This window comes from Thalassophryne amazonica, chromosome 23 (assembly GCF_902500255.1).
Source record: "Thalassophryne amazonica chromosome 23, fThaAma1.1, whole genome shotgun sequence".
NCBI lineage: Eukaryota > Metazoa > Chordata > Actinopteri > Batrachoidiformes > Batrachoididae > Thalassophryne > Thalassophryne amazonica.
The window spans coordinates 7,940,436-7,952,878 of record NC_047125.1 but is presented as its reverse complement, the minus strand read 5'-3'; the positions used below and the strand labels follow the sequence as shown (position 1 = coordinate 7,952,878).

The window sequence follows — 12,443 nt, the reverse complement described above, 5'->3', positions numbered from 1 at the left end:
GACGACGTCCCGGATCAACAAAGCCTTCACGTTGGAAATGATCTGGTTGTTTCAGCGGGGTTTGAGCCTGTCGATCGGCGCTCGGAGCGCGGCGCGCTCTCAGCAGTTGTGGGCGGTCTTTAAACCATCTGGATCACTCCTTAATCTGTGTAATCCCCATAAAATCATCCCTGAAAGCCATATTAATTTTCCGAATGGTGTCCACCTGGAGGTCTCTCACAGTTTCTGGAAAAAAATTGATGCAGCAAAGCTCCAAATCGTTCAGACATTTATTCGCAATAAAAAAAAAAAACGACGAGAGGGGTGGACCAGTGCTAAAACAAAGCCTGCTCACAGGCGAATGACACAACCGACAGGCATGAAAAAACTCACGCATGCGCACGAAGGTTCAAGCTTGGCTGATGCAATCACACGTGATTCAAATCCATATGGTTTTTCAAAAAAATAAAAAGGTCGGATACTTTTCTAACAGACCTCGCACCTTGGTATTTATAAAGCAATTTACTATACAGTGGTCCATCACTATAACGCAGTTCACCTTTCGCGGCCTCGCAGTTTTGCAGATTTTTTTAGTCCAGTATTGCATGCTTTTTTTTTTGTTAACAGCGCGTTGTGTTCTGCGTCGTCATCAAGCAGGCTGGTCGTGGCACCGGTCAGCATCACCGCAAAGGGAGAGCACGTGCATTGTGTTCTGCGTGTGTCCATTTATAAGAATCTTCTCACCCAGAAGAAAAAAGAGCACCCATAAACGTGTTCTTCACTCGGAAAAAGACACCTGCAATGAAGTGTCACTCAGTGGAAAAAGACAGCGGAGCGGCGCCAGCAGAGGCGCGGTCAGAGGAACTGTGAAATACTGGTCAGTCACTAATTTCTTATGTGTCCAACCTTGTAGGTTGATCGTTAAATTTAAATTCATTAGTTCTAAAAGCCATCATAATTATTTATAGGAAAATGTTCTATTTTTATTTCTCAACAAATATTTGGGCCTGAAAACAGGTTTTGATCTTTGGTTTCATTCTATCAATCAATCAATTGTATTTATATATAGCGCCAAATCACAACAAACAGTTGCCCCAAGGTGCTTTATATTTTAAGGCAAGGCCATACAATAATTACGTAAAAAACCCAACAGTCAAAACGACCCCCTGTGAGCAAGCACTTGGCGACAGTGGGAAGGAAAAACTCCCTTTTAACAGGAAGAAACCTCCAGCAGAACCAGGCTCAGGGAGGGGCAGTCTTCTGCTGGGACTGGTTGGGGCTGAAGGAGAGAACCAGGAAAAAGACATGCTGTGGAGGGGAGCCTGAAAGCTGAAGGCTCTGCCTCCTATTCTACTCTTACAAACCCTAGGAACTACAAGTAAGCCTGCAGTCTGAGAGCGAAGCGCTCTATTGGGGTGATATGGTACTATGAGGTCCCTAAGATAAGATGGGACCTGATTATTCAAAACCTTATAAGTAAGAAGAAGAATTTTAAATTCTATTCTAGGATTAACAGGAAGCCAATGAAGAGATGCCAATATGGGTGAGATATGCTCTCTCCTTCTAGTCCCCGTTAGTACTCTAGCTGCAGCATTTTGAATTAACTGAAGGCTTTTCAGGGAACTTTTAGGACAACCTGATAATAATGAATTACAATAGTCCAGCCTAGAGGAAATAAATGCATGAATTAGTTTTTCAGCATCACTCTGAGACAAGACCTTTCTAATTTTAGAGATATTGCGTAAATGCAAAAAAGCAGTCCTACATATTTGTTTAATATGCGCTTTGAATGACATATCCTGATCAAAAATGACTCCAAGATTTCTCACAGTATTACTAGAGGTCAGGGTAATGCCATCCAGAGTAAGGATCTGGTTAGACACCATGTTTCTAAGATTTGTGGGGCCAAGTACAATAACTTCAGTTTTATCTGAGTTTAAAAGCAGGAAATTAGAGGTCATCCATGTCTTTATGTCTGTAAGACAATCCTGCAGTTTAGCTAATTGGTGTGTGTCCTCTGGCTTCATGGATAGATAAAGCTGGGTATCATCTGCGTAACAATGAAAATTTAAGCAATGCTGTCTAATAATACGGCCTAAGGGAAGCATGTATAAAGTGAATAAAATTGGTCCTAGCACAGAACCTTGTGGAACTCCATAATTAACCTTAGTCTGTGAAGAAGATTCCCCATTTACATGAACAAATTGTAATCTATTAGATAAATATGATTCAAACCGCCGCAGCGCAGTGCCTTTAATACCTATGGCATGCTCTAATCTCTGTAATAAAATTTTATGGTCAACAGTATCAAAAGCAGCACTGAGGTCTAACAGAACAAGCACAGAGATGAGTCCACTGTCTGAGGCCATAAGAAGAACATTTGTAACCTTCACTAATGCTGTTTCTGTACTATGATGAATTCTAAAACCTGACTGAAACTCTTCAAATAGACCATTCCTCTGCAGATGATCAGTCAGCTGTTTTACAACTACCCTTTCAAGAATTTTTGAGAGAAAAGGAAGGTTGGAGATTGGCCTATAATTAGCTAAGATAGCTGGGTCAAGTGATGGCTTTTTAAGTAATGGTTTAATTACTGCCACCTTAAAAGCCTGTGGTACATAGCCAACTAATAAAGATAGATTGATCATATTTAAGATCAAAGCATTAATTAATGGTAGGGCTTCCTTGAGCAGCCTGGTAGGAATGGGGTCTAATAGACATGTTGATGGTTTGGAGGAAGTAACTAATGAAAATAACTCAGAACAATCGGAGAGAAAGAGTCTAACCAAATACTGGCATCACTGAAAACAGCCAAAGATAACGATACGTCTTTGGGATGGTTATGAGTAATTTCTATAATACTGGACTTATCTTTCTATTAAGGTTTGAACTTTGAGAGTGTTTACACAGGAGAGAAAAGTGAGAAAATGTTAATGCATGTTTGAGAAAAGTGTATAAAGTGTGTGGTGAGGGGTTTTACAGCCTTAAAACATCTATAATAATTGTAAAAGATAACGCTGACTACTTCGCGGATTTCACCTATTGTGGGTTATTTTTAGAACGTAACTCCCGTGATAAACGAGGACCACTGTATATTGTTCATTTTGACGACATTTTGTGGAGCCCCTCCAACTTTTACCTCAGCCCCCTCAACAAAAATTTCCTGGTGCCGCCACTGTTAAAAGACTGTAGTTTTAAAACATTTCATCCACTGTTTTTTTTTTTTTTTTTTTGTCTGTTAATTTATCTTTATTTTTAACAGATCTGTTTGGGTTCACATTTTTATTAATTTATTTGTTTTTTTGGGGGGGGGGCGGGGGGGGGGGGGTTAAATCATATCAACCGAGGCATCACATTGAAACAAAATTCAAGATCAGATCGCAAACACAAAAAATGATTACAGCTGTTGCATGAAGCTGTGCAGCTGTGGATTTTGCAGCTGCATCGTGTTTGTGTAAATGCTGAGAAACAACTTGACAGCTGAGACCGATCCGGTCCACGGTGCTGCTGAGCTGCTGCACTGCAGCTAATTGGTTCTGTCTGACGGGACGGAGGGGGGCGGGGCGGGAGTGCAGAAATTCTTATGAATGAAACCCAGTCTGGTGACGTCAATGAGGAGCCCTGACGCGTGGGTCACGTGATTGGCAGAGTGGCCGTATAAAGAGCGCGCAGCAGCTGTCCGCGGTCCTGAAAACATCCGATTTCTGGAGTCGGACAGTGAACCAACTCAGAACCAAACAAAAAACAAGAAGTAGAGCAGAGACTGAAGAGGAGAGTGAAAAGGAGAGGACGACGGGAATTCTGCCTGACGAAGTGTGACGCAATAAAGAGGGAAAGGCGGAATCCCCGCCCCCCCGATCAACCAGTAAGTCAAACTTATTCACTTTACATTCTGCTAAAAATATTCTATTTTATACAGTTAAACCCAAACAAGAGCTTTAAAAAATGTAAGTAAATAAACCCAGAGGAAAAGCATTTAGCATTTATTTGATCAGCTTTGACAGCTGTTTTTTTAAACAGTATAAATGTATATTTAGTCACACGAAGGTTCACTGGTTTTGTGAATCAGCGTGATTTTGATTTTTAATCATTTAAGATCTGTGAGCAACTGCGGCTGTTTTCGTGCCACGGCACGCGCGCGCACGTTTCTTTGTTTATGGTGAGCAAAGACGTGCTCGTGTCCTCCTCCTCATGACATCCCATAATGATCGTCATGATCGTTGACAGGAAAAAGAAAAAGCCGTCAGGAGCGTCATTAAAGGCTCTTTGTGCGTAACGGTGCTGCGTTCACGGTCCCACCGCTTAACAGGGTAAATACAGTGAATATGTGACTCATAGCTGGATGTTAAATTGCTGGTTTAACCTGCAGCCTGACCCGCTCAGGAGATCCAGGTCCTCCTGGTTTGATTTTGATATATGGAATAAAAGGCGTCAGAGGTTCTGATGCGCAGTAAATCCACACATGGTGTTTTTTTTTGATTGTGTGACTTCTAGTTGAATTCATTATGAAGCCATTCCTACTAACCAGTCAGCTGATCAATATGTGCTTTTGATCATCCATCTAGGCTTCTTGGTTGTTGAGGTATATGTAAATGTTTTTTAGACCATGATTTCCATGACCTTGACCTTTGACCAAACCACTCCAAAATCTAATTACCTCTAGATTTGTGTCCAAGTAATATTCCCACCGAGTGTGATCCATATAGGCTTCTTGTTTTTTGAGTTATACCAAAAAAAAAAAGGAACTTGGGGTTTGGGGAAGTCGGATCATGTTTTGTTTTCCTTGATCTTTGACCACACTGTTAGAGGTCTAAGCACTTTTAGGTATGTATCCAGGTCATATTCCCACCAAGGTGGAAGGAAATCTATCCAGCTGTTTTTGAGTTATCTTGTCCACATGCACTGCTTCCAGCGTGCAGTCATGCAAGGTGCTCAGCTGCACACTACGAGTGATTTGGGGTTTTAGGGACCTTGCTCAAGGGACCTCTGTGATTTTCTTGTTTGACAGAGAATTGTACACATGATCCTTTCATCTCAACACTCACACACACACACACACACACACACACACACACACACACACACACACACACACACACACACACACACACACACACACACACACACACACACACACACACACACACACACCATCTCCTATTTATGGTGCACACTCTGACAGACAGTTATTGTGTCAGTTATTTTGAATGCTTTATGAAGTGAAAGAGGTTATTTTCCTGCACAAATAAAGTCAGGATTTGTCTTAAAATAAAGGACAGTTTCAGAGGAATCTTATTCCTGCAGGATCAAAATTGATTTCGAAAAATTTTATTTTAAAATAGCAAAATAATCTTCAACAAGATTTACTTTCACATACCTTGAAATAGATCTTGTTGTATGAGCACAATACCACTGGGGGGTGGGGGGTGAAGAAGTCAGTGCACTGTTCCTGAGGAAGGACATTAAACCAGTGCCAAATTAAATACACCCCTAACAGATTGGATTTCCATTCCATATTGGTTATCAATGACTGCTAAAGTCTGGACCGACGTACCCATGGAAACCTTGCCACTGTAGGAAGATAAAGGAGGAGAGAAAGAAAAGGAAGGCAGGTCTAGAGGCAAGGAGGAGTTAGAAGGCTGGAAGAGTGGAGTTGAGAGTCAGAATGTTGGTACTTTGGAAAAGAGTGAGAACTTGGCCAGGCGTATTAGAGGTGGGTTAAAATGGTTCTGAAGTGGTGCAGGTTACTCCTGAAGGCATGAAGGGGATATATGAGGAGAACAGAGAGCCTGACAAAGTGTGAAGATGGAGATGACAAATGTCATCAGTGCATATGGCACACAAGTTAAGTGTGACATGGATGAGAAAAAGAAGGTTTCTAGACTGAGTTAGATGAGGTGGTCATGGTCAATACCTATTTTTGGGTAATGTGTAAGTGTAGAAGAAGTTGGACACAGGTGGACTAATGTAATGTCAAAGAGACTGGAGACTGCAATATGGTGGCAGGGGAGAACAAAGCTAGATTGCCTCTGATGGTGAATTGTGAGATGACTCCATATTGAAGAAGGTCATGGCCCAATCAAGGATCAGATGGTGGAAGTGGAATAAGACAGACTGTTGTGTGAAATTTAGGAAGGAGGTGGCAAAGAGATGCTGGGAAATTAAACAACTACTGCAGATGTGGTGAAAGAGACAGCTAGAAGGGTACTAGGTGTGATATCTGGACAGAGGAAGAAAGACCAGGAGACCTGGCGGTGGAATGAAGAAAGAAGATATAAGAAGGAAGAGGTTGATTTTTTTAAAAAAAAGGGGGATAGTCAGAGATCGAGAAAGTACTTAGGAGTAAAAGGAGATGTGTTGTAAGATAAAGAGGGAGGTTGTGATGGTGAAGGTGGATAGCGAGATTTACAGTATATGACCAGTTGGCAATACAGAAGGACCAAGCTGGAAAGGATATGAGGCTAGGGTGATAAAGGAAGCACATGAGAATGTGCTGATAAGCAAGAGGAGCATGTTGAGAAAGTGGTGGGAGTATTTTGAGGAGCTGATGAATGAAGAAAATGAGAGAAAGAGAGAGAAGGCTGGATAACGTGGAGAAAGTAAATCAGGAAGTGCAACGTTGTGAGGATTGTGTACGTCACTGAAGAGATCACACAGGTGGTTGGTGTGAGAGAAGAAAGTGGAGATGGATGATCCACTGTGGCAACTGAGCACAGTGTGGTGCCATGACATTTGCTCAGGTGAAGCGGTTGGTCCAGTAAACAAAAGGCCTGTCTTGAGCCCTAATGCCCCCCATTGTTTTTCTTCCTTTTTTTTTCCCATTTCACATATTGGTGTTTTAAGTTCCAGTTCAAAAATTATCAGCAGTGGCCTTGCACCCACCAACCATCCAGCAGGTGTCAGAGTTGTCCATTGCATATAGCCAGTTAGCTTATCTTCATTGTATCTCATTTGAATTGAATGATTTACATGGTGATATGAATTATTGTGTTAATAAGTTGAAGGAGATGGGCTCATTTATTGACTTAATTTTACAGGGTACATACATAGGCTTTTCCAGAGCCTAGGGATACAAACAGCCTCGGTAGCTACCAGACCTGAAAAAAAACAAACAACTGTCACTTCAAAACCACACATGGAGCATGTTGTGAGAGAAGGAAGAAGCGTCCACTCCAGCTACATTCATACGCAGTCCTTTCTTCGGGGTTGTGTGGCAGCACATGGCATGACATAGCATCTTATATAAGTTTTTGAGCATAAATGCTTTAAAAGAATCAGGAAGAAAGTTTATTTATCTTACGTATTTAGTCAACTTCTGTGTAGAAATGGTCAGTTTCTCACTTCCTGACAGACACACCTGCTCCTAATTTCCATCAGCCATCCAGTATTGACTAAGCATGCAGCAGGAGCATGTTCAGCAGGTGACAGTCTGAGTATTTTCAGTTGATGGCGTCATTTCAGTTTGTCGTCATTTTACGGCCTTTTACTTTGGGGAGTTGCAAAATGAGAGAATTTATTCTTTTTTAGGTATCATGTTGACAAACTGCAAGGGATGATCTCAGCCATTTATCAGTCTGATTTTATTACTGAATTTTAAAGTGTATGAGTGTAGGCTTTTCCAAACCTGAGGAAATAGTACTGATTTTTCTTGTTTTTTTTGCCTTTTAAATAACTACTTCTAGAAAAATCAGTAAGTAATACCTCATTAACCCTTTAACGCCCGAATTTATATAGCTGTATATAAAAAATGTTTTGTGTGTGTTTTTGCCTTTAAGTAGATGGTAAATAATGTTGAGATTATTAATTTCACTTTTGCACAAAAACTAGATAGTAATATTGGGTATTCTGGTAATGACTTTATGTTATAATGTTATAATAATAATGATGGTATGTTGCAAATTTGCGACAACAGGCATACAGGTCAATTTGGTAAGTTGCATATTTGAGTCAGAGATTGTAGCATATATGCGATGATGGGCGTTAAGGGGTTAATTCCTATCAAGATCATCATTCATTGGATCCCCTATCTGGCTGTACTAGCTGCCACTCTGGGAAGGGTATCAGATTTTTGTGTAGGCCACGGTAATCTGAAACTGGATTAGATTATATAGAACTTCATTGATCCCTTGGGAAGACTCCCTCAGGAAAATTGAGCTTCCAGCAGCATAGCAGCACAGAGGGTAAGAAGCACACAGAGTATCAAAAGTGAAAGTAAAAAAGAAAAACAGTTTGCAAATATAACTATAAATACCAGACATACTGATCGGTCACTTAAGATGGTGCTAAAAATCTGATTTTCACATGGAATCAATTATTACTGAAACTGATAGTTTGTCTTGTTTCTTCTCATTCTTCTTTAGACATTTCCCCGTAACAATCCATCACCTTCACTGCTTGCAAGGTGACCTGGCCTGAGTGGTCATGAGCAGGTACTGCCATGTTTCAAGTGCCCTTGCCCTCTTGGTCCTCCTAACGGGGACGTCCTTCCTGCCTCTGTCCACGTCCACTCCAGTCGACACCCCTGGTGACATTGATAGCCCTCACAGGACGACTCCTCCTCGGCCAACTGTGTCAGCAGATGTGGAGAAACGAAATGAGGAAGGAGAACTAGTTACAAAAGAAGGAGCAACAGTCGAGGAAGAAGACACGGATGAGCTCTTCAAGGATGTGGACCCAAAAACACTTGCAGCAGTTTTACTGGAGGCTTTAAATTGGTCTCAGGCAGAGAGAAGAAGAGAGGAAGACTGGTATGATGGGAGAGAAGACATTAAGGAAGCGAGGGAGGAAAGCAGGGAAGTGAGGATGATGGAGGGAGAAGAAAAAGGCAGAGATGGTCGACAGAAGTTAGACCTGCTGATGGCTGCACAAGGGACCGAGGCAGAGGAAAGACAGAAGCTCCAGGAAGAAGAAGAGAAGCTGACAGAGAAGGTCACCAGTAGAACCACAAGCCAGACAATACAGACACGAAAAGAACAGCAGCCCGTGACTGCGGATGGAAGAGAGAAAGACACGGAGGCTGCTGGCTCCCTTCATCAAGGAATACAAAACAGCAATGAAGAGGAGGAGCAACTCAGCCCGGAGGAGCTGAAGAATCTTGAGACTGTCATGAAGGAATTTCCAAGTCTGAGCACAGTGAGCAAAAGGGAGAGAGATTCCGAGCAAAGCCAGCGGAGCAGCAGAGGGTACAGTGCCTACAACAACGTCCTGGTGAAAAACAAAGGCAACGACCTCGCGATGTCGAAGAAGAAACTGAAGTGGCAAGAAGAGACACAGAAAGCCTTGAACTTCCCCACGTTTCTGGGAGGTAATTTCATGGATGAGTTTGAAGATAACCGTTATGCTGGTGGTAATGCAGCAGTACAACGGCCTCCACCAGAGAAGAATGTGGTCAATGGTAACGAAGCTGAAGAAGAGGAGGAGGAGGAAGAGGAGCTGAGTCCAGAGGAGGAGGAGGCTCGGGCTAAAGCAGAGCAAGAGGAGATGCGGAGGCAGGCAGCCGAGGCTCAGCGAGCCAAGCTGGAGGAGGAGAAGTTAGCCGACATCGCTTCGGACATGCTGCTACGGTACATGGTCAAACAAAACAATGGAGAGAAGAAGTATGGCTCTGCTTTATCCAACGCGGCGGAGGACAAGCGTTCCAATGAAGAGCAGGAGGTGACCGAGCAGGACATTGATCCTCAGACCATTGACAAGCTGATTGAGATCTCTAGCAAGCTCCACCTTCCTGCCGATGACGTGGTCGACATCATCAGTGATGTGGAGAAGAAGAAGAAGAAAGACATACCGTCTGAAATTATATCACATTTTCGACAGCCCGTGACACCCCTCGTGTCGCCGTCACTGCTAACCACCACCGGCGGCTTTTCAGTGCCACAGAGTTCCAACAATCAAAATAACTTCCCCGTGTTTAAACAGCCTTCTCCAGGTGCTAGTGGACTCAAAACCTGGTTCCAAGATAAATCTCCTGTCCAATCACAGGACCGCTGGTTCAAACCCGCCAGTCAGAACCTTTGGTTTAAACCACGGCAGCCCCTGTCAGTCAAACAGGATCTCTTAGTCAGCTCACCGAAGTCTGTTTGGACCAGCTACCCCCCGTACTTTCATTACCCATCATACTACCAAAAGAAGCCCAATCGAGACCGTTACCCATTTTATTTTCCTCCACCTCAAAGACAGTGGCCTCGTTACTATTTCCCCAAGCCTGGTCTTGCCCGCAACAACTTCCTGGACAGTTCTATGGATGACCCCTACTCGTTTCCTTCCAAGCATCATTTCTACAATTGGGTCCAGCCTAGGTTGAGAAAACCCTCATCAGATGTCCAGCAGAAGTCGTACTACACCAGCTATTCCCGACCACTCTACCACCAGACATTTCAGCCAGTACCCCTCCTCAAACCGCGCCCGCCTCCCCAGATGGCACTACTTCCTGCCCAGCAAAAGCAGTTTTATTATTTTCCACCTGCGCCAGCAGTGAATAAAAATGGGGATTATTACGGTACTGTGGTTGGAAATAGGCTGGACAACGCTAACCGAGACGACCTGAAGAAATACATCCAACAGATACTTGCGAAACAACCACAGATGTTTGACTAAAGGTGTGGCAAGAGCAGAAAGAAGACAGAAAAGAAGAGAAATTGGGGAACTGATGCGTTGATGATGATGTTTTGCCGGTATATGCTTCAGTTCCTCCTGAATAACAACAGTTTGCGCTCATATTTTTGTTGGTTGTGTCCAGTTTGATTTTGACATGACAACGGACTTCATGTTATCCAGAACTGGTTCGAGAAATTCCTCCTTCGCCCTTCCCGTTGCAGGAATGTGGTATAGATGGGAAGCATGACACCTTTCATCGAGATCCCCGGAATAACGATATTCTCCAGGCGCATGTTTGGAAGTTTTCATGATGCCAGCCAACAGGATCCTTGAACTGTTTGGTGCCTGTACCTTCATAAATCTAAAGCGGCTGCTAGTTAGGCTTTGCTAAACTGAAGGCAGTGATGGACGTTTAAAACCGCTACTACGTCCAGTCAGTCATCAGAGTAACACAAAAATATTCTAAATCTAATCTGCCATTATAACAACAACAAAGTAGCCCTTCTGTCATTGTGCACGTTCCAAGACACCAACATGGTCCAAAATACCGTATTAGGTTCACTAATCCTCACCTGTATCTCTCAGAATCCAAAATTTAAAATTGGAATATGCAGTAGTTTTTATAAACCTCCTAACGGAAAATTTTGTGGACTCACTGATTGACCAACTCCAATAATCTCATTACAGGGAATGTGAGTTTATTTATAACGTGCACGTTATCAATGAGCTAATATGGGTTTTAACGGGGGGGGGGGGGGGGGGGGGTGGTGGTGCAGAGAACCTCATTTCCCAAAAGGGCCTTAAAGCTAAGGTGATAAACGCCGTCTCGTGAATCTTCTTCGACGACAGCAATGTTTCCCCAACAGCATCTTAATTTAAGACGCTTGTCAAAATGATTGTAAATTAAAGAGGTTCTCCTGAACGCTCAGTGAAGGTTAAGTGTATTTAAAGAGGCTCCAGGTTCTGCAGCAGGAGCCCGAACCACATTACTCAATTATACTGATGCATGAAGTAACCAGTAATAAGGTATCTGGAGCATATTAAATAACCATATTTCATCTGACGAACAAATATGACTCCAGCTGCACGTGCTGTAAAACTAGAAATGAAGAGCATCACTACGTCTCGGCTGCTGTTGGTATCTTTTTAAGGGAGCAGATGTTCATATGTTTGTCTAAAAATGGTTAATAATCAGCAGAAGAGCGTGTTTTAATGGCACTCAGCAAAGCTCTTTGCAATGAAACGCACAACATCAAACAGCATATTTCACACAAAGCGCCGTGTGAGCTCAACTAACTGAACTATAATGCTTTGGATGACTCATCCTTTTGCATAACTTCAATTACCTTGTTGCTATAGTGCCAAACAGTGGCCCAGCTGCACACGCAGTTCTTTGCATTTCCTTCCATAGTGTGGATTAGAACAGTGAAATGGCTCATTAGGCAGTGTTAAATTAACACTGCATTAACTATGTACTGTATGTATGATTCTATTGAAAAAGGGGAGAAAAACAAGTCTATCTTAGAGTCAAATCAACTATTATAGTGTTAAATCAATTCTGTCATGATGTCACATCACCTCTATCAGTGTTAAATCAATTCTGTCATGATGTCACATCACCCCTATTATAGTGTTAAATCAATTCTGTCATGATGTCACATCACCTCTATTATAGTGTTAAATCAATTCTGTCATGATGTCACATCACCTCTATTATAGTGTTAAATCAATTCTGTCATGATGTCACATCACCTCTATTATAGTGTTAAATCAATTCTGTCATGATGTCACATCACCTCTATTATAGTGTTAAATCAATTCTGTCATGATGTCACATCACCTCTATTATAGTGTTAAATCAATTCTGTCAT

General features: G+C 42.3%; 1 protein-coding gene across 3 annotated transcripts; it reads left to right on the top strand.

The window, feature by feature from the left end:
- The first annotated feature begins 3,751 nt into the window (after positions 1-3,751).
- On the top strand, positions 3,752-12,064 carry vgf (VGF nerve growth factor inducible). Of its 3 annotated transcripts, none has more exons than XM_034164595.1 (3): positions 3,752-3,844; positions 8,340-10,296; positions 11,768-12,064. In XM_034164595.1, the coding sequence occupies exons 2-3, from the start codon at positions 8,401-8,403 to the stop codon at positions 11,783-11,785; spliced, it is 1,914 nt and encodes a 637-aa protein (XP_034020486.1). In that variant the 5' UTR covers positions 3,752-3,844; positions 8,340-8,400; the 3' UTR covers positions 11,786-12,064. The 3 variants fall into 3 exon arrangements, with proteins under 3 accessions (XP_034020486.1, XP_034020484.1, XP_034020485.1); XM_034164593.1 differs by having other exon boundaries at positions 8,340-10,562; XM_034164594.1 differs by lacking the exon at positions 11,768-12,064 and having other exon boundaries at positions 8,340-10,604.
- Positions 12,065-12,443: the final 379 nt, after the last annotated feature.

Excerpts from the sequence above, each read along its gene's own strand:
- vgf (XM_034164593.1), top strand. The coding sequence starts at position 8,401 with ATGAGCAGGTACTGCCATGTTTCAAGTGCCCTTGCCCTCTTGGTCCTC. Across the intron at positions 10,563-11,767 it reads CTTGCGAAACAACCACAGAT|CAGAAGAGCGTGTTTTAATG; the intron begins GTTTGACTAAAG and ends GTTAATAATCAG.